At 36.2% G+C, this 24,257-nt stretch overlaps 2 protein-coding genes across 4 annotated transcripts in view; one reads left to right on the top strand and one right to left on the bottom strand.

Annotated features, from left to right (window-relative positions):
* The window catches only part of fam184aa (family with sequence similarity 184 member Aa), a 54,257-nt gene extending 31,902 nt beyond the window's left edge, over nt 1-22,355 (top strand). The window contains exons 11-18 of one of the 3 annotated variants that reach the window (XM_079852438.1): nt 4,352-4,505; nt 4,874-5,001; nt 6,475-6,659; nt 8,609-8,755; nt 9,540-9,657; nt 9,826-9,930; nt 11,318-11,517; nt 13,211-13,532. In XM_079852438.1, coding sequence (XP_079708564.1) covers nt 4,352-4,505; nt 4,874-5,001; nt 6,475-6,659; nt 8,609-8,755; nt 9,540-9,657; nt 9,826-9,930; nt 11,318-11,517; nt 13,211-13,292 — 1,119 coding nt within the window. In that variant the 3' untranslated portion in view covers nt 13,293-13,532. Of the gene's footprint in view, nt 1-4,351; nt 4,506-4,873; nt 5,002-6,474; nt 6,660-8,608; nt 8,756-9,539; nt 9,658-9,825; nt 9,931-11,317; nt 11,518-13,210; nt 14,143-22,158 lie in introns of those variants that run through there. The other 2 variants (XM_079852439.1, XM_079852440.1) reach the window with 2 other exon arrangements.
* Nucleotides 15,915-19,771, bottom strand: pln2 (phospholamban 2). Its single transcript, XM_079852441.1, has 2 exons — nt 19,619-19,771; nt 15,915-17,005 (listed from the first exon to the last, which is right to left on the bottom strand). The coding sequence occupies exon 2, from the start codon at nt 16,931-16,933 to the stop codon at nt 16,775-16,777; it is 159 nt and encodes a 52-aa protein (XP_079708567.1). The 5' UTR covers nt 16,934-17,005; nt 19,619-19,771; the 3' UTR covers nt 15,915-16,774.
* Nucleotides 22,356-24,257: the final 1,902 nt, after the last annotated feature.

The following is a 24,257-nucleotide window of genomic DNA, read 5'->3' as shown; positions in this document are numbered from 1 at the left end:
TCATGCGCCTTTCATCAAATATGGACACTTTTGGCTCTGTGGTCTTTTTGAAAATACTTTTCAAACTCTCACTAGTTTTTTCAATAGCATTAGGGCTGGCAATATTAACGTATGCGATTAAAAACAGCTATCAGAAAATAAAGTTTTGTGAGAATCACCCTTCAATCTGATAGTTTACTTTGCTGGACATAACAAATGATGACATAAACACGATAAATGAAGTATGTGTAATTTCATAAGTATGCGATTAATCACACAAAAGGGTTTAACCTTTTTTTTTTTTTGGTTTTATCTGCACACATTTTTTATCTATTGACAGCCCTATTTAATATTTAAAGATTTCATTTGTGTATTTAAAATGTAAAACAATGAATATACATTGTTTTAAATATTTTTTTTCCCACCACACTGTCATTTCCAGCACATCATTGGTACGTCTCCTGAAATATCTTTGGACATTTTTGGAATAAAATGGCCAAATCTTTTGTCTCGCTAAGGCTAGTTTCATAGCACAAATGTTATGTATTCTAAATAAACATTAAATAATATTGTTCACACTTATTAGCATAATTAGAGCTTAATTGAAAAGTTCACTTGATATTTCCTCTTTTTTTTTTTCTTTACACATCATGTTTCAGAATAAATATTAAGATGGTTTGATCTTTCTCATAGCATTATATATAACTTTTATATTCACATTTTTATGTTAGATTTTAGAGTTAATAATTAAAATAATTAAATGCATAAAAGCTTTTTGTGTCCTTCATATAACAAAAACATAGATCATATCATTCATATAATGAATATCAAACTCCATACTGTTCACAAACTCATTGATTATACACTACCGTTAAAAAGTTTGGGGTCAGTAAGAGTTTTTACTGTTTTTGAGAGAAGTCTTACAGTAATGCTCACCAAGGCTGCATCTATTTGATAAAAAAATACAGTAAAAATTATTATTGTGAAATTTAATTATAACTTTATTTTTATTATAATTTAAAATAACTGTTTTCAATTTTAATATATTTTAAAATGTAATTTATTCCTGTGATGGCAAAGCTGCATTTTCAGCATCATTATTCAGTCTTCAGTGTCACATGATCCTTCAGAAATCATGCTAATATACTGAAACATTGAAACATTCACTGTTGAAAACAGTTATAATATTTTTGTGGAATCCGTTGATAAATCAAATTCAGGGTTCTTTGATGAATAGAAAGTTCAAAAGAACAGCCTTTATTTGCAATTGAAAAATAATTCAACGTGTTTCTTTCTTTCTAAAAATCTTACCGATCCCGAACTTTTGCACAGTAGTGCACGTTACCTGTTTTTCATTTAGACATGATGCCTCCTGCCTGTCATCCTGTATTGATCGTCACCTTCATTGTGTCCTCTTCCCCTTCATAGTACATGTCTGTTTCCTTTACTCTCTGGATTTGTCACCCCTGCATTATCACCCCACACTGAGAATCTCCACTGTGCATGACATCCAGATGGTAAATTACCCAACTTTTTGTGCTTCCTTGTCCACCGTCTACTCCTAAAACACATTATGAATCTGAAAACATGTTTCTCATCCAGGAAACCGCAGCTGTTGTTTCATTTGAAAATTGTGCATTACACAGAATATTTTAAGATGGCAAGCCCAGACATTTGAAGCAGAGTCTAACGGGCTTTTCTTCATCTTGCGCTGCGGCCAAGAAAGAAGCTTTTTTTAAGCTGATTTGGCCACATTTCGGATTACCAAGTAATGGAAAAAAAACATTAATAGTTGCTTTCATCTCCGTTCTTTTATGTCAATCCGTGAGTGACTTTTTGGGTGGACTGTTTAAATGTCGTCTTATTCCTCCCAGACGTGGCATAAAGAGAAACTATCCATAAAATAGCAGTGTCAACAGTAAAACTGGATGATTCTGTAATAAGATGATTCTGTATGGCATCATCTAATTACTAACTAACCCACTATATTGAAAATCTTCTTAATTTTTTTTCTTCTTCCCAAATTTCTGCAGTGAATTCAGTTGATAGTAATACAGTATGATGATCATCTCCCTCCTGTAAATATATAGGCTACTATACTAAAAACTAGTAGTAAGAATAATATTATATGGATAACATGTTTAAATACTATTAAATAATTAAAAAGCAATTATTACAATTAGAATATATTAGACTAATATATTAGTATAATATATATTGTATAATATATATATATTGCTAATTAAAAAGCAATTATTACAATTAGAATATATTAGACACAAATTGTTTTGGATTTTACAGTTAAAACTATGGCTCTTAAAAGAATAAAATAAACATGATTCATCTCAGAATTTTACATCGATAAGAATGTTCAGCCTTCGAGATGTAACAACAGTAATGTCATCGTAACATTATAAACTAATTTGTGTTCATTTTGACATTCATTTGCACATTTGTGATTGGTCTTTTCTTTCCTTCTTAAATGTACATGACAGTTCAAAAGTTTGTCAGTAAGATTTTTTTTTGGAAGAAATTATTTTCATTCAGCAAGGAATGTATTAAATTGATCCAATGTGACATTAAAGACATTTATAATGTTACAAAAGATTTCTATTTCAAATAAATGCTGTTAAACTTTCTATTCATCAAAGAATCCTGAAGAAAATCAGTTTCTACAAAAAATCAAGCAGCACAACTGTTTTAAACATTGATATAAGAAATGTTCCTTGAGCAGCAAATCAGCATATTAGAATGATTTCTGAAGGATCATGTGACTGAAGACTGGAGTAATGATGCTGAAAATTCAGCTTTGCCACAGGAATAAATTACATTTGAAAATATAGTTTTTTTTTTTATTGTAATAATATTACAGATTATTACTGTTTTTATTGTATTTTAGATCAAATAAATGCAGCTCTTCTGAGCATAAGAGACTTCATTCAAAAGCATTTTAAAGGTCCCATTCCATGGATTATTTTTATTATTTTATAATGTTTCCAGGGGTGCCCTTATAATGTTAGTATGTTTTTTAGATCAAAAATTGTTATAATTTAGAAATAAAAGGCATATTTCCTAGCCTGATTTCATTCCCTGGTTTGAACACTCTGTTTGAAGGGGCGTGTCTGCTGTGAGACTTCAGTGTAAACGCCCTCTGCTGTGATTGGCTGACATGCTTGCATATGAAATATCTGGCATTACATGTGGAACTATCTGAAAAACTTTTACTATTACAGCTATTATACGTTTTTACTATTACAGCTATCTGGATTAACGAATCGTGAGAAGTTTTTTAAGTATTTAGATCTATTCCCATCACATAAAAGGTTGCAGTGATGAGCATTGAGCAGATGACAGTCTGTTGATCGCGTGAAAGATCTTATCATTGCAACGCAGTTCCTGCACTCTCACTAATGATTTCACCAATGCAAACATGATGTATATAAATACAGAGCTTCGTTGTGCAGTGTAACAGCGTCATTGATTTCATAACGAGTTTTGGCAAGAGTCCAGATAAACTCGCGCTGTGTGATTGACAGCTTGGGCGATTGGAAAGGGATTGTTCTTTGATCGCTTTCTGTATATTAATCACAGTTTAAGTAAGATTATTTTCATCCTACTAAGAGAAACGATGTGAAGAGTGATCGCTACTTCCATATTAAATCACTACTTACCGCTTGCTGGAATATAGTTGAAATTGCCCCCTTCGTCAGTATGAAACGCTGAGAGAAGCCTGCTTGATATTATTCCAGGTTAGAAAAACAGTCCGTGGTGAAATGGACAGAGCAAACTAACAACTTCGAATTAAACTTTTGCGGTATCCGATTATAGATAAACATCAACCACGTCTGTTGACATTTCGCCATCAATACGCCTGTGTTCCTGTGGGCGGAGGTTACGGTTCTAGTGACATCACTAAAGAAGGATGTAGAGGGGTGTAATCCAATCCAGCCGTTTTTTGTAGTCAACTTCTGTTAAATAAAATATCTCGCTTGGCATTGAACTTTGAGCTTTATAATTTTACAGATATTATTTATACTCTAACAACAACATTACACACTAACTAAAGTTTGAAACATGGGATCACATAGAACGGGACCTTTAAAAATACACTTACTGACTCAATTTTTGAATGGTCCTGTACATATATTTTCATACGCAGAAAAAAGCGGCATTTCAAAAACCTCATCTTACCTAAAACTTTAACATTTGCTCTTTTCCTGTCTTGCAAACTACTATTTCCTTCATTAAATGCAAATCTAGTTTCCTCATTGACACCTTTTGTTCCTGTCGCATCATGCAGCATCCATATGCAAAATCTGGTCTTTAGTTTTATGCATTGCATGTGTGATTCAGTCTTTTTAATTTTATGTAGGATCTGGAGGATCGTCTAAAGCAGGAACAGAGAGAAGAGTTACACGCTTTGAGAGAAGCCCACAGACAGACCCTGGAAATCCTTCGGCAGCAGTCGGACCAGGAGCTGCAGACGCTGCGCTTTGAGCTGGAGGATGAAGGCAAAGCCATGCTGGGTGAGTCATGCGCTCAAATTAACTACATCACCGCACACCAGCCTACAAGATCTGTGCCTTTTATGGGGTCATTAAAGTCTTGTAGTATATTCATATGCACTGTTATCATGAAAGTAAATAGTCATTTTCACAGCCTTTTATATCCTAAAGCGACTCACAGTGCACTTATTACAGAGGAAATCTGTTGGCTCAAGGGTATGATTATAATAGCTTATAAAGTAGGGGCTTGAACCTACAACCTTTTGTTCACCACCCCAGAGCCATTATACCACATTAGGCTCTTAGTAGGCTCTAAATGCAAGAAAATAACTGTAAGGAGGATTTGTTTTGTACTGTTTTTTTTGTGTGTGTGTGTGTGTGTGCTATAGCTTCCCTGCGGTCAGAGCTCAATCATCTCCATGCCACTGCCATCGAACACCTGAGACAAGTCCACTTGAAGGAGAACAATGCCGCCAAACGAGAGCTGGACGACACTATTGAGCGCTGCAAAGAACATGTGAGCATTTTTGAAAGATAAGCTTGATACATCAATGCTAAACCCAACAGGCAGACTTGATGGATGTAGACTCTTGATTAATTCCAAAATGAGAAATATATTTTAATTTATTTTTTTGGTCAGTCTTGCATTTTGTAAGAAGCTTTTTCTCTCATGAGAACCTCTGACATCTCATGCCTTGCGGATAAGAACATTTGAACCGGAGAGAAACTACACAGACCGCCATACAGTACATGAAATGCATCATCTCCAATTTCCAGCCGCATTGTTTTTAAAACATTGTATTTTTCTATACAAATGGGAAAATAGAATATTTTAATATGTTGTGCATGTATGTGGTATTTTTGCCCACAGATGTACAATATTTGAGAGATAATTTATGTCTGATATAATCAGTGTTGTTATTGAAGGAAAATTGTTTTCGTTAATTGAAATAAAGCGGGAATAAAGTAAAATATAAATATTACATAAAAAAAAAATTAGACATTGAAATTGAAAAAGTTGAAGTACTAAAAATAAAAATATATTAGTTTAAAATTAAAACATGTTAAAAAAAATCAAATTCAAAATATTAATTAATATTATAATAGTATTGAAATAATACTAAAATAACATCTTTAGAGTTGGTGGTTTGTTCAGACCTCTTTCATCATTTACTGTGGTTTCAAACCTTTATGACTTTTTCCTTTGGAACATATTTTGATAAAAGCATAAGTCTTTGTATTTTTTCCATACAATAAAAGTCACTTGATCTAATGTTGTTTGGAGCTCAATGTTCTTCAGAATATCAAAATAAGGAATGTCATACAGGTTTGAAACGACACGAGTTTTAAAACTATCTTTTTTCATCTTTTTAAATATGATCAATAGTAATAGTAACCACTAATAATAATAAAAAACCAAGTAGAATACCAAAATCCCACCTTTGTTACTGTTTCAGCATTTGCTTCTTGTCTTCATAAAACCAGATGCCACATTTGGTGCCCTTGGTTTCAAGACATAGTTATGGTTTCTAACTATAGTATAGAGACGCTTGAAATGGATGGCAGGCCATTATAAAATGTCTCTAAGCTAAGCTGCACTTTACAGAAATTTGAAGAATAACCACAATGAATAAAGTATGAGGTACTGAGTTCTGAATTATAGGAGAGCTCTTACCGTGACTTCCACCTTTTTCCCCATTTTCATATTTGATTTATAATCTCCCTCCCTGTCTGTGTCTCTAATACTCACACTCATAGTCTCACTCTCTCAGGTTCGTTTCACTTCAGCTAATACTTCAGCACAATTGAATCTCTTTTTATGTGACCTATATGCATATTTTGAAAGCCCCTGGGTCTGGCACAAAACCTTCTAATGCTTTTTTAAGAGAATCGTTTTATGAAAACTGCATTTGCTGCCTTGTTGAGACGAACAGCCATCATTCTGTTAAAGTCTATCTGCTCTTTTGGATTTTGTGGATTGCCTCTCCAGGAACACGACCTTCTAGGGCGTTTATCTGACCTAAAGCAGGAGGTGAGCTGCAGAAGGAACCGGATCGCCGATCTGGACCATGAAATCCACTCGCTCAATGAGACCATCAGCACCCTGACCAAAGAGCTGGAGCTCAAAGGGAAAGAAGTTCTGCGGGTGCGCAGTGAGGCCAATATGCATATCAGGTACCAACTTTTTAACATCATCTGAGGATATATTAAAGGTGCCCTAGAATGTGTTGAAATAATATTTTGATTTTGTCCCTGATATGTACATAGAGGGTATGTGGCTTAAAAAGCCATTTAAAATGTCCAGAAAAGGTTTTACAGGTCAATTTCCAACCTTATAAATTTTATGAGTCTGTTTTAACTTCTAGAATTATAGGACTGTCAGCTACGTGACTTGGAAGTAAGTGGGCATACTTGTTCAGACAACCTGAAAAAATGGGTTTTCAATTAAACTTGGCTGCATGTAGTGTTAAATATAGTGTTACAGTTATTCTTAAATATATATTTTTTAAACCGATGCTACCTGACTAGAGAAAACAGAGGGAAAAGGGCTGTTGTCTTCTCTTTTGCCAGATAGGTAGGAAAACCTCAACACCCATAATGCTCTGGGCATGTTGCCGTCCAAGGCCACTCCCACCAGTCTGTTATGGATACGCTTGACCAGAGTCAAACACCACCTTTTATTAGTAGGAAATACGTCTAAGCAAACTTTTGGTCATAACGGTGTCGACTTGTATAGTTCGCGGGTGCAAGAATTCAAAGAGTAAACGTTTAGCGGGAGTGATTTACTTTCGGTTTCCAGTGAAGGATCCAGCGTGTTGTAGGCAGAGCTGAAGGGTGCAATGAATCGTAAAAATGGAGAGAGCGCTGCGACGGAAAATCTGAGAAACCTCCGTATTTGTTGTCAACATTTCAAACTGGATGACCATGAACACAGTGTTTTAAGCTAAATGGAGGGGAAAAACTGAAAAAATTGCCGTGAAAGCCCTGGAGCTGTCAAACTAAATGTGAATTTCTCATTCCAGGTAAAATGAAGAATGAGTAAACAAAGCAGGTTGAAATTTGATGAAGTAACACTTTAAGACCAAACTTAAGCATTAGAATTCCTTCTTAACCACAGATGTTTAATAAATGTATTGGGTTGTTTCAAATATTTAGTTTAGTAAACAAACCTTTTTCCTTTGTCCTAGTTTCCCGCCAGTCATTTGTTACCATGGACATTAATTAACGTGCACACCTGACTGTAGTTGGTTCATCATCACTATGTATTTAAGTTCCTCTTGGATTTCTGTTCCTTTGTCGGGTATTGTGTTCACGCTATCACGCTGCCTTCTCATCGTGGATTACCTGTGTTTGTTTTGTTTAAATAAATACCTTTTTGATTATTAGAACCTTTAAGACTTAGAACCTTTAAGGCCAATAAAATGGCAAAAAGGCCAGAAACATAAAGGAACAGGAAATTGTGGCTCTCAAGGTAATACTTTCGTGTTAAGGTTAGAGTACAAACGGTGAACATTACCATTATCCCAGTTTTTAATAGCCTCATTCTATGCAAAAGCGAGCAACAGACATCTTCTGCGTGTGCAGAATCTTTTTTGGCTTTCATGAGATATTAAATTATAAAATCCTAAAGGTCAGTCTAGCTGAAACAGAAGCTAATTTAATATGAGAGGAAAGCGGATGGAGCTGTTTCCCACGCAGGAGCCCAATGCCCTCAGGCAGAGCTCTCTTCTCTTGATATCATCAGCTGCTTTCTTCTGTTCCGGCTGTATAGAAGTATCAAGGTCAGTGGAGGTGTCTAGCTGATACAAACAAACAAATTTCCTTTGGTTTCATTCAAATGAGGATCTAATTTATGGCACATGAAAAGAAGTTTCTTTGGGGAACTGAGGGAATTTGTTCTAATAAATAATAGTTTATGCGCCTCAGAACGAAATAAACTTGATTGTATTTGTTGCCCAACTTATTTTCTCGGTTAGAAAATCCATTTTAATAACCTTTCAGTGAACATTTCTTAAAAGTCTTCTTGGTGTGAAGAACATTCACTATAAAGAACCTTATATATATATATATATATATATATATATATAGTTTTACATGTGTTAAAGGGTTTTGTTTCTACATAGGGCTCACGAACAGGATCTATCCAAGCGCCTCGAGAGGGAGATTGACGAGCTGAACGCTTCTCATAACAGAGAAACCCAGATCATGCTGTCAGATTTTAACAAAGCTCAGGAGCTGCTAAAAGACAAGATCTCTGCTCTGCAGATTCTGTGAGTCCCTTGATCTCAGTTACAGATTGAATATCAAATTAAATTGAATTTCAAAACACATCATTTTAATGTAATATCCTTATGAATATTTCAGAAGCAAAGACAGATGAATCACTTTAGCTCTGTTCCAAAACCAAGCGAGCTGCCTTGCTGTCTAGTACAGTGTAGGTCTTCTAAGGCTAAAATGGTACCTTAAACGTAATTGCTTCACATGAGATGAGACCTCAGCGCTCCACCCATGAAGTTCTAAGTATTGTTGATACTTATTATAGTATTGAGCCATTAGCTTAGCAGCATGCTAACATCAAATCACACACATTGATTACACTGTAAAAAAAAAAAGTAGTGCCTTAAATTTTTTAAGTACAATCAACTTGGCTATTTCAGGCATTTCAACTTAAATTACATTAAACTGACTTTAAAAAAATTAGTTGAATCTTGTATAACTTGCAAAAAAAACTTATTTTGATGAGTTAAAGTTATGGAAAAATATGTGTTATAATTTATTGGTCATATCATTTTTTATAGGAACAGATAGGGTCACTTTTGGCCCGCAGACGATGGACATTTTGATTGCAATAGAGTCTGATGTTAGCATGTTGCTTAGCATACAAAAATACTGTACATAACTTATAAAATATTAGGTGAAATGTTTAAGTAGATTGAACTGTTGCCAGAAGTGCCTGAACATTTTGGCTTGGAGGGCAGCTTGCTAGGTTTAATGCCAGAGCCATTGTTTTTACTGCAGTATAATTGTTAATGTGTATGTGTGTGGGGTGAGCAGATTGGAAGGTACGGAGGAGAAGTTCAGGAATAGAGAAAGCCGACCGGAGGACCTCCAGGTGATTGCTGATCTCAGAGAAATGGTGTCCGAGAGAGAAACCCTGGTCAAGAAGCTTGTGGTAAGTGTTCACAGCAATGGGTCGCAGAGGTACAGCACCACATTAAAGTGATGTGTACTACTGTACTACATATGTTTGTTTTTTTGTCCCAAAGCATTACATGTCTTCAGACAGAATTCAATATCAGTTCATTGATTTTTCGGTCTGACTGTGTCTCCTTTGTTCCAGGATGACAAGAAGTTTTATCAACTGGAGCTGGTGAACCGAGAGCCTGGCTTCAACAAGGTGTTCAACACCAATCCCAATGTCGGGGTCATAAACCCCCTTATAAAGGTTAGAGAGAGATACAGCCACACTGATAAAAGAGTACCACATAAACTGGATTTGATCTGATAGTAAAAAAAAAGTACAAACCATAAACCTTTTTAAAAGCACTCCATCTATACAGTTCATGGAATCCATGAATATAATAAAAGAATAGTTCAAAGGTTTTGCCGTATGGGAAGTGTATCCCGCTGGAATGGGATGTTCTGCAGAGACTATTTATAGCCTTCTACTGTTCTTTTAGTTGGTCTAACTTTTTCTTTGTTGCATTAGTTGTGTTTGTGCATTTGTCATTGTCTGTGTCTTATATTCTTATATCCATGTTCAAACATCAAGTTCTACCCTGCTTTCCAAGTCATAAGCTCTGTTCCAAAATCTATTGTGCTTCCTACATAAACAGCATCCGTCCTAACCGAGATTAAACATTAAAGATTATCCATTCAAAGCACTCTACAAATCTACTCATCACACAAAAATTGTTCTGCACAGGAGGTCTATAGAATACCTGGAGAAAACTATCCATTAGCATCTACCCAGTTCTCATCTACCCAACACTCATCTGTGATAGTCAATTATTTATTATATATATTAAATATATATATAGATAGATGTTGATATATATTTTTAAAAATCTTACCCCGAACTTTTGAATGATTAAAAGTTACTTATGCTCAACATGAAGGCTGCATTTATTTGAGCTAAATACAGTAAAACAGTATCATTGTGAAATGGTAATACAGTTTAAAATAATACATTTTAATTTATTTGTGATGACAGCTGAATTTTCAGCATCATTACTCCAGTCTTCAGTGTCACATGATCCTTCAGAAATCATGCTAATATGCTGATTTGCTGCTCAAGAAACATTTCTTATTATTATCAATGTTGAAAACAGTTGTGCTGCTTAATATTTTGTGGAAATCCTTGATACAGATGTATAGATAACAGTATATTTATAACAGCAGGATTTTAATCGCATCAAACAATTTTGTTCTGTTTTCCACCAATACTTTTTGTATTCAATGAAACATAAGTCTATTTACAATAAACATTTATTATCCACCATCTTATTTATTTGACATTTGACACACACTTTAGCAATTTGTGTGTTTTCTGGGAATCAAACCCATGACAGTAAAACTACATAAACTGATTAATTTAATAGTTATCAATTTGAGCAAAACATACCTTTTGAAACCGCCTTTGCTTCAGGACTGCACATGTGATGCCTTAAAATGCCGTCCAGTTGGGTAGCTCACTAGGTTTTGTAACGGGGCTGTAATCTGTCATTTCTGTTTCCTGTCCACATTCAAAATGATGTCCATTACCTTGTCATCATTTAGCTTGAAGCTACAGTTCGCCACAATCCCTTTCTGTGTGTGTCCTTTTAATGTAGCATAAGTATAGAAAACCTGCGAACAGTTTCGCCAGCTCTCCGAACCTAAGCGTTGTTGGGGCAGAAGGGATGGCGGGCGTCTCCGTCCCGCCTGCTTGCCTAGAGTCTGTCCCCAACTCCCCCATTCACCACCATGAGCTCAGGTCTAACAAACCTCAGCCCCCTCCAACCCCTCCGCCTCAGGCTGACTCCACCCGGAGGTGAGATTGTCCTCACGAGAGACATGCTTAAACCACAGAACTGTCTTGCCATTGGTCGGATCACACAGTCTCAGTCCTTTCCTGCAGTAATGGTAGACAAACCGTCAGTCTGTTGTGTTGATTAGACGTTTTAATACGAGAACACGGCCATTTGTGTCCAGAGTGAATTGTGGGTTTGCTCATCTCACTCTTTAATGCATCTTGCCGGTGAAAGGCACACATTAAAAATGTTTGTATTTTATGCTACTTTGTGTGCATGATCAATTGTGCGTAGCAATTCTGTTTCAATGTCCTTATTGTGGCAAGTTTGGCAAGAACATTATCACAAAGCGGACTGAAAGTTCACGTAAACTGTGTGTGATCACACAATGGCATTGGAATGTCAACGCGAGCATGCGGTTGATGTCATCACATAGCAGTCACGAGTATGCCTCCGCCCATTAGCTATACTCCGCCCTTCACATCTCATGCATTTTGTTGTTTTGTGGTTTTAAAATGAGCCATTCAAATGATGAACGGCTATTCCTGGTATTTTTGTCCATGTTAAAATCAGGCATAGGAACATGTTGTACACAGCTGAGAGACGGGAGATAATATTAGAGCGTTTCTGGTAGAGGGGCATATTTTATTTAGCATTTAGAAGGAAACAGTTCAGCATGGCGCCTGTGATTCTTTGATGCTTGAACAAGGGGAGCAGTTTCCTATTGGTCAAGAGACACTGCTGTAGTTACAGATGTCAAATTTTAGGATTATTCTTGATGTCACCAAAAAAGCAAAGGTCTATAGTAATGATGACTCTATGGAAATAATGTAAATACACATGGACAGTAGCCACCAAAAGTATTTAGACTCTTATAAGAATTGGATGTATCGCCACACTTTTAACTGTCTGAATGTTATTACAGATGACAATTTTTCCATAATTAACTTATTTTTCTGAAATATTATATGCAATTACTTTAACCAAAGTTAAAGAATGTATTTAATATGGCCTATTTGTGTCTTATTTTGTGTGGTGCATTGTAAAAACTTTATGAACCCAGCTAACAGGGAACCTTCTCAGAACTTTGGCTAACATTCAAGGTTCTCTCAAAGTAATGAAGAAACGTTCTTTCAATAACATTAATAGAATGCTCATTCAAAGTTATCTGACCTTTAATAATGTTCTCAAAATGTTAGCAAAAAACATCATTTATTTTAAACATTGTTCATGGAATGATGTTTTTCTGAAACGTTTTAGTTGGACTTTCATCTAACTTTTTTAAAGGTTACTACTTCACAACTTTCAAAACTAACATTCCTGTAATGTTTGCAAAGTTATAAAATGGAATTCTCAATTAACATTTACATTTGTATACAACATTTAAAATACTGGACATTTTGAATATTCAGGGAACATTCAGAAGTAATGTTTACATAACTTAATGGGAACACTAGCAAAGTATGCTTACACTATCTTTCTTTAGTACAAATCCCACTTCTAATCTATTGCAATGCCATTCAAAGTGTGGCTTAAGTGTCCACATACTTTTTGCGGCCACTGTACACAAATATAGCTTTTCTTAGATAGTATCGTCATGCGATAAAGTAGCAACTCAATGTGGAAGTGTTTGATCAGGATGTTCAACTTCACTTTCCTTTAATGCTGCTGCAGTGTAACTGGTTGTGTTTGACTTTTCTGTGTTTTGTGCAGCCCTCGTAAGACTGAGGATTCAACTGTAGCACCAAAAGAACAGCAACCACAAGAGCTATTTTCACAGTACTTCTCCTTTTAAATTTTTCAAGACACTCAACTGAAGAGCATGTGAAACTGCAGTTTTCAATAGTCCATTCGTCTGTTCTTGATATCTCACTGTGAGTTTGTTATTTTCCCTTTTGATATGGGCATATACTTGATTTAAAATGAAATGCACATTCATTTCATATACTATTCATAAATAAGTCTTTTCTGGATGGACTAAAACTGTTGGAATACCAATGTCTTGCCAGTTTTGAAATAAATTGCACAGACACTTATATATTTTGTATTATCCTGTCTTGTTATGAAAGAACAAACCAAATGCGAAAGAAAAAAGAATTTAAATAAATATAACAGCATGGTAGCAGGACTGCATGTCTTTGAACTCTTTTCCCGCCATTCACAGAATTTTCTGTGATTTATGACACAATTCTTGTTTTCACTGTTATACGATAGGGGGCGCTATTATACATCTTCTGAAAGAGTAAGGAATCTCCGGATCGAAACACAAGCGATAGAAGCATTTCTTACACATATGTATACTAACGCGATCATCAAACATTTAATAACATATAAATCAAAACTGCCTAAGTTTACTGAATGAAATGTCGACCCAGGAAGAGGTATGGGACTGTACAAGCTTTGGGGGTGTTGATAGACTCGGGCTGCGTCCGAAAACTGATAAATGCTGCCTTCGGAGTTCGGAAGGCATCAAGGCTCATCCGAATGCAATGTTAGTTTCACTTCCTGTCTCCTGAGATACCTTCATCTGATCGATTTTTGAAAGCAGCATAGATGTATCCTTTGCTGCCTTTGATATCCCACACTCCTGTGCTTTCCATTCTGTGACAGTTGAGCTAGAAAAATAAAGATGGCGTCTGAAAGTTGCCGGCTGGTCGTCAGTTTGTGTGTAAATGTACATTTTTGATCAACGTTTTCCACTTTGTCATTTCTAGCGAGAAATTACTATTGTAGTCATTAAATATTCACTTAGTTTTCACCAAAGCTGGCTCTATTTTGCTGTAGATTATTAAACCGTTACGCTGCCTCAGAAGTCTGTCCGAAATCAGTTTCGTGAGGAACCTTCGTGCGCAGACGCTGCCTGCAAAGTCATTGCCTGATAGGGCAGGAGGCAACAAGTCAGCTGTCTACGTTTTCGGACGCAGCCTCAGTCTACTTTACCCTGGTAATCCAGAGTTCTCGCGAGAGCACAAGTTGAATTTGCTCAGCGAGTTATTCTGGTGTCGAGTAATGATGCTCATTAAATATGCCCCTCGATCTGAGCTGCACCAATCACATCGGGTTATCTGATATAGGCGGGCCAGAGGCGAGCTAAACAGATGACGACAGCGCTGTGACGTCGAAGTCATTATTAAACATTGCAAAATGCCTATGGATGAATACCAGTTGTTTGAAACGGCTTTGGCCGCTACAATGAACGAGTTAGACTTGGCTTTTTATCTAAAACAGGAACAGAAGACGCCGATCGAATCGTTCCTTTGCAAGAAGGTCGTTTTTTGCTGTTTCATCGACCAGATACGGTAAGAGTATAATCAGAGAATGTCTAATAAGGTTAGCTTCGCTGGTAGCTGGGGTTTATTGTTGTGATTGGTCGTAGCGTTATCCAATTGCGTGCAGCGAGATTTTCAAATGCACGCTTTTCATTAGTCGATGCCAGACCATTAATCTTTTAGATTTAGGTCTGGATTTCCAGGCTTGGTTTACTCTGTCTATTTTGACTATTGTTCTAAATCCAAACCAGACGTAGTCTTTGACAAAAACGAAATTTTCTCAAGTTTTGATGAATTTTGAAAAAAAGAATGAAGCTTGAATAAAATGTTTTGCTCGTTTGTTTACCTCTTTCCCCGCCAGCGTTTTAAAAAATAAAAATAAAACGTTGCCAGCCACCGCCAGCATTTTTATTTATTTATCATTTTCACCTAAATTTCATGGCCCCCAGAATATTTTGTTGTATGAGTAACTGACCATGCAATATATCAAAAAAAAGAACAGACCCTCTGCTTTTAAACAAAAAGCTTTACACATTATTTTTTTATCGCCACTTGAATGTGGCTGTAAAAGTTGTTTGTGGCTGTTTAAGTTTCATTTAAAAAAGCAACGATTTGAACAAAAAGCTGAGAAAATCGTTTTTTTGTCAAAGACTACAATGTGCATAAGGAATGCTTTTATCGCCCGTTTCTGATTATTTTTTACCAGTTTTGATCCAGAGATTCTGTACTCTTTCAGAAGGCACATAATAACGCCTCTTACCGTATAACAGTGAAAACACTGAAAGCTGGAAAATTTCTTCATTGGCAGGTAAAGAGTTAAAAGCAGAAGTTCTGTTCTTTTGATATGTTGTATGTTCAAATATTCATATGAAAAAATATTCTGGGGGTGATGAAAAGTTTGTGAAAATGATCAAAATGCTGGTGCTGGCTGAACAACTAAAAAATTTGGCTGGAAAAGAGTTACTGGAATAGTTTACCAAAAAATAATGTCTTTTTTTTTTTCCCCTGTACCAGCACTGTTCATAGTGACAAGCTGTCAAATAGGACAAAATTCATAATATTTGTATTATATTTCAAGTATTCTGAAGTCATGGGAACAGATGAACTATCTGTGCATGGGAAAAAGTTTTTTTTTACTTTTTTGTGTGTGTGTGTTCGTGTGTGTCTCAAGTCATTTACTCAAATCACTGGTTTGTAAGGAGGGAGAGTATAAAGACTTATATAATTTTATTTTGTAGGTGAACTATCCGTTTAAATGCACTTTAAATACTTTATACAGCACTTTTTATGGTTTTCCACTGTACTTTCAGTGACTTCAACAGGATCTGCACATGGTTTATTTCTCGCAACTTTTGTTTAAAAAATTCAGTCAGTTCGAACATTTAAAACAAACATTCTCTTTATTGGTTGTCCACATTTAAAAACATCCTTAAAATACCCCTTTTTAGCTCTCTCTCTCTCAGATCATGTTCACAGGAAGTGTAAACAGACAGAGCATTTAAGTGTAATTTACCTCGGTGCCAACATGCTCTGTTCCTCTGCATGTGAATAATATATGATTTCTGGCACTGAACTATAAATTTTGCATTTCAATACAACAATTACGAAAATGTTGTTTTCTTTATGGGGATATTTACATAAATGACTGAGGGGTTGCTGTCCTCTTGTAGCCCACCCTTGGGAACAACTTTAGTCAGTAATTACAGCCATTTTGATGTTAATTCGTTGTGTCTTTTTGAACAGCTCAGATGACTGCTTCCTTATGGGAGGTCTACATTCATATACAAAACATGAATCTGAATTTACCTAATTTTGGATTGGTCAAATATATGCTTATTGTTGTTGGAAGAATGCAACAAACATAAATGGAAAAAAAAAACAGTGCCCTCATATCAGGAATCTGACATGCGTTGTTGCATCGTCATCGATAGGACATTTTCAATTCCCTAAAATCGTCCAAGATCTTGTACAGCTCATCTTGTGATTGGCCGGTTGTCATCTTTTGGTGTCACATGAGCAAGACGATAATGTAGATGAGCAGCAGGCAGATGAGGATGAGGGAGAAGTTGATTATGAGATCTTGTAGGTTGCGCTTGGTCTGCGGGTTCACTTCGATGTTGGACGCCCTGCGAATCGCTGAGCGCGTCATGTGCTGCACCCTCTCCATCCTGATGTAAAGACTGCAGGCTAGTGGAAGAAAGACGGATGGAGATGGCGGTGCTGTGGCGTTCTTGTGGTGCTTTATGGGAAAAGAAAGAAATTCTATTTTAAGAGGATGTGATACAAGTTTTAAAAATAACAATATAACAGCTGATTTGACTTGTATGTTGGAGGCTCAATCTTTATTTAACCTCCTGATGTATGATGTTCACTACAGTGGACATCACAAGCTTTTTGTAACCTTTCAGGTTGTGATGTTACAGCCTTACCACAATTCTATATCACTGTCCTCATGCTTTTTGTATTTGTAACCCTCATTCTCTCCTCGGGTCATTTTGACCCAAAGTTAATTTGAATTTTTCTTTAAAATTGAGAGTTCATTGGAATGGTCCAAGACCTTAGGACTTTTGTTGCACTTTTTTTGTCAAAAAATAAATAAAATCTGGCACAATCTAGAACAAACACACATTCAAATGAAGGCATGAGACTGTAGAACATCCCCAATGCAGAACACACTCACATTCATATTCATACACACACACATACAATCAAAATGGCTGATGAAAGTGATGCATCATACCACTATTTTGATATTTACTGCTATTTTTTGTTGCAATAGAGAGATGTGCAACTCTTTTAAACACATAATTTTGGGGAAATATAGGGGAAACAATAGCTTACTTTTATATAAAAACATGCATAAAATAAATAATCTTTATTTCATATAAGATTAAAATACATATTTTCGGGAAGAGGAAATCTATTTTATTTATCAAATAAAATTGTTGCATTTTATCTTTATATATCATAATAAATGTAATTTATTTCTTTACACTAAATAATTGTTCTATATTTATTTAAAACATTAAGGAATGTATTCCTATAATATCAAAATAATATTTTTTTGGCGAGAGAAAAGGTTTATATATATATATATATATATATATATATATATATATATATATATATATATATATATATAATTATTAAATAAACTGTATTGTACAACTGTACAAAAAAAATTATTCTTAAAAACATAAAGCATTTTTTTCCTTTTTCTTTTCCTTCCTAATTTAACAACTAATAATTCATGTATATGGGGGTTAATGTAATTGATCTACAAATTAAAGGAAATTAAAAATGCCATGTACTGTAGATATTACAAATACAAATTCATTCAAAGGGATTCTTTAATAACAATAACAATGGGAACCTTACAATCAGATTATCTAATTGTTTTTATTCATATTTGTCTTGCATATTTGCCATTTTGCCAAAGTGATCTGATTAGCATGAACACTCCATAACAGCACTCAAAGTTTAAAGAGCATTCACTGCTGTACTCTTGTACCCTCTTTAGGGCACTCGTGTTAAAAGCTATGAAGGACATGTATTCGTCAGTGACAGCCACTTGTCTAACAGCTAACGCTACTCTCTTATCGACTGGCTCCAGATATATGTGCTCAATACTTCCAAACTGCACATGCTCTGGACTTTGCCAAAAGATCACGTACAGTCAATCGCGTCACTTTAAATGTCGACACTTCTTTAAATGATATTACAGTCAACCATTGATTGTTGGTACATTCTTTCGGGTGCTCTTTCTCATTTACTGATGTACTGGTTGATTATATTCCAAGTAAGACATTCCTGAATCATTTTCCAGGAACAACATTCCTATTAACAAAGTTAATTGACCATTAAAAAGACAAGGTGGTGTCTTGCTCTATCGGTCTCTCTATCTTGCTTATCCAGCCCTGGGGGAAAAAAGCATTTCAGATGGAAAATGTCAGTGCTATAACGTATTTGGATTGAACTAGAATTACAGAGACCCTTTGCAGCCCTTTGGTGTTGGATAAACAAACATTAGCTAGATGACAAAAATAAAAATATCACAACAAAAGCAGAGTGGGTCAAGACTTAACTTGATCTCATTTTAAAGCCACCAAAAGTCAGTATTTATCAGGGCAGGGTTTGCATTCCAGTCCTGTGATCCAGAGACTATTATAACTGCTTAGCTGTAAAGTAAACACTAGCATCTGTGATCTGACTGTATTGAAGTTGAATACAAAAGCAACTAGATTCGCCTTTTATTCAATTTCAAAAGACTACAAAAGTGTACTGGTTGCGCAGTAAAAATATTCCTGCACATTTTTATGCCCGTGAACTATACACTCTTTAAAACAAAGGTTCTTTATTGGCATCGATGGTTCCATGAAGAACCTTTCATTTCCATTTCACAAAAAGGTTCTTTAGATTATTAAAATGTTCTTCACACTAATTAAAAAATGTTCACTGAAAGGTTCTTTGGAGAACCAAAATGGTTCTTCTATCCTTAAGGATCCTATATTTTTTAAGGGTGTATTTTACAGTTCTTCATCAAAGTATTGTTTGACTTTGACCGACTGTTTTCTGTTTACTGATTTGCATGCAAACAAATTTTATGATAGTGGTATTCCAGTACAGGATGCAAATGTTTTTGGTGTTCTTGCTTGACGGATCATCCTCTATGTCCTTCAGCATTGATATTTTTCATCTCTTCCGCTATTTTCTGATGTTAACCACATGCAATGACTAGCAAATCTTCAGAATCTTAATATTTTAATATTATACCTAATTTTTAAATATTATTTTAGCTGTGATATTGAATATTTCAAGGGTTTTCTTCAAGTTCAAGTTTCAAGTTTCTTACCCGTTTAAATGGCAGCCAAAGAAAGAAGCAGTCCTTTTCAAATATAAGGAAAAGTGTGAACCAGCAGGAAAATGTTGGATGTCGAAACACAGGCTCTGAGGACACGCTACAAAGTTTATAGGAGGAACTGAAAGGGGTGGGGAAAACAAACGGGAGGGCGGTAGATACAAAGGGAACACATCCCCGTCTCAAGATCACAGGACGGGCCTGTTTGTAGCAACTCCTCCATCCAGTGTTTGTTGTGATGACACACGACTGATGAAGGAAGTCAATGCTGGATCATTATCCTTCCAAACTCTAGTTTATAGTAAATAGTGAGGAGTGATAGAGCAGGACTGTTAGATTTAGCTGTGAAACAAATACAAATGTATATGTAATAAAACAGAATGAATCTAAATATGACTAATACAAAGGTAATTTTATGGCTCAAAGCTTTATCACTGTCTAAAGAACATAAATATTATTAATTATTTTAGCCATATTACATTTTTTCTCAAAAAGTGCCTCGACTTTGCAAATATTCCCTTTCCTGCAGTGTGTAATATACAGTAGCTGTTTGTGAATGTCAAATGTCTGCAGTTTTAAAGATCAAAGTGCACAATAAATAAAGTTATTGTCTCCTAAAGGAAAGAATCGAATCTGAACTGCTGAAACGAGTTGTCATTAATTCCTGTCTTACTTCCTGTTACAAACCTACATAATAATGTAACACATTTGCATAATTCTAGCGTATAGTCCTTCATTGGCTGCCCACAAACAATGTCTAATTTGACCCGCCCTCAAACACTGTATTTGCAGCTGAGACGGGAGGAGTTTGGTTTCAGGTTGTCGACATGTTGTGAAGACGCTGTTTCCAGTGCTGTGAATCCATTTGCAGACACTTCAAAAGGATGAAGACTCGTGCTGGAATTGATATGGTATAACTGACGCCATCATTCGTATCACTGTGTATCTGACCAATCAGAGCAGAGTAGACCAATCACAACAGACTGAGCCATCTGACCAATCAGAGCAGAGTAGACCAATCACAACAGACCGAGCCATCTGACCAATCAGAGCAGAGTAGACCAATCACAACAGACCGAGCCATCTGACCAATCAGAGCAGAGTAGACCAATCACAACAGACCGAGCCATCTGACCAATCAGAGCAGAGTAGACCAATCACAACAGACCGAGCCATCTGACCAATCAGAGCAGAGTAGACCAATGACAACAGACCGAGCCATCTGACCAATCAGAGCAGAGTAGACCAATGACAACAGACCGAGCCATCTGACCAATCAGAGCAGAGTAGACCAATCACAACAGACTGAGCCATCTGACCAATCAGAGCAGAGTAGGTCTCAGAAAGGAGGGGCTTAGAGAGACTCGAATGGAACGTTTTTTAGAATGAGAAATGAGATGATGTGAAATGAATATTATGAGAATATTAAAGTGTATTTTGACTTTTAATGCAAGTAAATCAATTGTAGGAGACCTCCGAAACAAAATTAGGAACCTTTAAAATACCATAATAGGGGCACGTTAATGATTTTACTAATACATTTATTTATTTACTTTTATATTTATTTATATATAATATAGTTTTTACAGTGTGATCATTATGATATAACATCCTGAAAAAAATATTTTCATCACTAATTTACATAAAAAAAAAAATAAAATAAAAAAAAAAATATATATATATATATATATATATATAATTGTCTTACATCTTATTATTAAATAAACAATGTAAATGTTATTAATGTCACGACAAAACTGTAAGTGATCTTATAACATGCAAATGTAAAGAAAGTTCCTCTTATGTAAATGATGATGTATGTTCACATTTATTCTGGGTTTTAATACATGCTGTTTGCATGAGTGATTTTATGCAAAACTTTTGGGGCTCGTATCAATTTCAACAGCAAATATATTTTGAAAATTGCTGTAGGGTATACGAAACTAAGATTGTTGATGCTGAGAAAAAAACAACAACAATAGGGCCGTGCGGAGTCTCCTTTGTGTTAACTCCTTTGTGCTTTGCAGGCTTTGGAGAACCTAAATCAAGCATAGGATAAATATTTGAAAAGCACACTGCTCTTATCTAACAGCCAAGGGATGCGTACAGGAATGCGTGCTGGATGTGTTTTCCCTGGACTTGACTTTTGCTGTCTTTGGCATGCCTCCACGTCTCCTGCTGCCCATCAGCTATGCTGGGACACAAGTGTGCGATTCCACAGCGTAAGCCCTGGTAGCTCTGCGGCCTCTTCTACAATAAAACTACAGTAATGAACGAGAAGGTGTCAGTGCAATGGTGAGTCGTCACAGATGGATGAATTAAGCTCAGGATAAGGCCGACTTTTATCCCATCCTGCTATAAAACCCGAAACACCTCTAGAGTATTTATCAATCACTCTCTGTGGATTTACTTGACGCTGATTGTTGGTTAAACGCAGTTTTAAAAAAGGAATAGGGCTCAGGATGCGCAAGAGATCATGTGGTACGTGTTTGTTTTTGCTCTCGATTTTCAAAGCTTCATCTGTTTTCTCACAGCTGCAGAGAGCAGAACTTGTGTCAGTCGTCAGTGAAGATGCAGAGGACCCATCATCATCCAGCGCTGTCAACACCTCTCGGTTATGGCAGATGGATGGCTCTGAACAGAAATGTCAGGTCAAGGAAGGTGCAGCTTTTCCACAGGATAAGGGATGAGGCCTGCGTCGCGTGTCTGACACGTAGCTATGACATTCTGCAAATGTGGCGCCGTGGCAGAATAGGCCAAAAGATTAAGTTCTGGGTGTTACACGGGTTATTTCAACAGGGGTTCACAGCTTTGGTCTGAAGTAAAAATGCTGAAATGTTGATTTATTAGAGCTTTGTTGATCCATGTTTCAGACTAATGCTTTGCTTCGGGTTCTAGATTTTATACAAAAGTGAACAAAAGTTTCCTTGTAAGGGCTAAAACAAACATATTTTAACCGATTAGGATCCAAAAATTTATATTATAGTACTATATACACTGTTCACGCGTTTTAAGAATTTGATCTTTTTATTTAGCATGTGTTAAATTGTTCAATAGATATTTATAATGCTACAAAATGTTATATATTTTATATAATTGCTGTTCTTTTGAACTTTCTATTCATTAAAGAAAATGGTTTGGTAAAAAATGGTTTCTACATCCAAGATACATCCTGCATCATGGTTTCTACAAAAATATTAAGCAGCACCACTGTTTTCAACGTTGATAATAATAAGAAATGTTTCTTTTTTAAATGTTTCACAGATACTGAAGACTGGCTGATGAAACCTGGCTTGGTTACACTTTATTTCGATGGTCCACATTAGATATTCTCCTAACTATCAGTAACTCCATGTCAACTAACTCTCATTAGAGTATTAGCAAACTGTAGTAGACTGTTAGGTTAGGGTTGGGAGTTACGTTTCGGGTTAGTAGAATAAATTGACATATACACTCACCTAAAGGATTATTAGGAACACCATACTAATACTGTGTTTGACCCCCTTTCGCCTTCAGAACTGCCTTAATTCTACGTGGCATTGATTCAACAAGGTGCTGAAAGCATTCTTTAGAAATGTTGACCCATAGCATCTTGCAGTTGATGGAGATTTGTGGGATGCACATCCAGGGCACCAAGCTCCCGTTCCACCACATCCCAAAGATGCTCTATTGGGTTGAGATCTGGTGACTGTGGGGGCCATTTTAGTACAGTGAACTCATTGTCATGTTCAAGAAACCAATTTGAAATGATTCGAGCTTTGTGACATGGTGCATTATCCTGCTGGAAGTAGCCATCAGAGGATGGGTACATGGTGGTCATAAAGGGATGGACATGGTCAGAAACAATGCTCAGGTAGGCCGTGGCATTTAAACGATGCCCAATTGGCACTAAGGGGCCTAAAGTGTGCCAAGAAAACATCCCCCACACCATTACACCACCACCACCAGCCTGCACAGTGGTAACAAGGCATGATGGATCCATGTTCTCATTCTGTTTACGCCAAATTCTGACTCTACCATCTGAATGTCTCAACAGAAATCGAGACTCATCAGACCAGGCAACATTTTTCCAGTCTTCAACTGTCCAATTTTGATGAGCTCGTGCAAATTGTAGCCTCTTTTTCCTATTTGTAGTGGAGATGAGTGGTACCCGGTGGGGTCTTCTGCTGTTGTAGCCCATCCGCCTCAAGGTTGTGCGTGTTGTGGCTTCACAAATGCTTTGCTGCATACCTCGGTTGTAACGAGTGGTTATTTCAGTCAAAGTTGCTCTTCTATCAGCTTGAATCATTCGGCCCATTCTCCTCTGACCTCTAGCATCAAGAAGGCATTTTCGCCCACAGGACTGGTGCATACTGGATGTTTTTCCCTTTTCACACCATTCTTTGTAAACCCTAGAAATGGTTGTGCGTGAAAATCCCAGTAACTGAGCAGATTGTGAAATACTCAGACCGGCCTGTCTGGCACCAACAACCATGCCACGCTCAAAATTGCTTAAATCACCTTTCTTTCCCATTCTGACATTCAGTTTGGAGTTCAGGAGATTGTCTTGACCAGGACCACACCCCTAAATGCATTGAAGCAACTGCCATGTGATTGGTTGATTAGATAATTGCATTAATGTGAAATTGAACTG

The sequence above is a fragment of the Squalius cephalus genome, assembly GCF_949319135.1.
Source record: "Squalius cephalus genome assembly, chromosome: 20".
Lineage (NCBI taxonomy): Eukaryota > Metazoa > Chordata > Actinopteri > Cypriniformes > Leuciscidae > Squalius > Squalius cephalus.
This window is presented reverse-complemented; position numbering and strand designations above follow the sequence as displayed.

Bases quoted from the DNA above. Each gene is read 5' to 3' on its own strand.
- pln2 (XM_079852441.1), bottom strand. From the start codon at position 16,933: ATGGAGAGGGTGCAGCACATGACGCGCTCAGCGATTCGCAGGGCGTCC.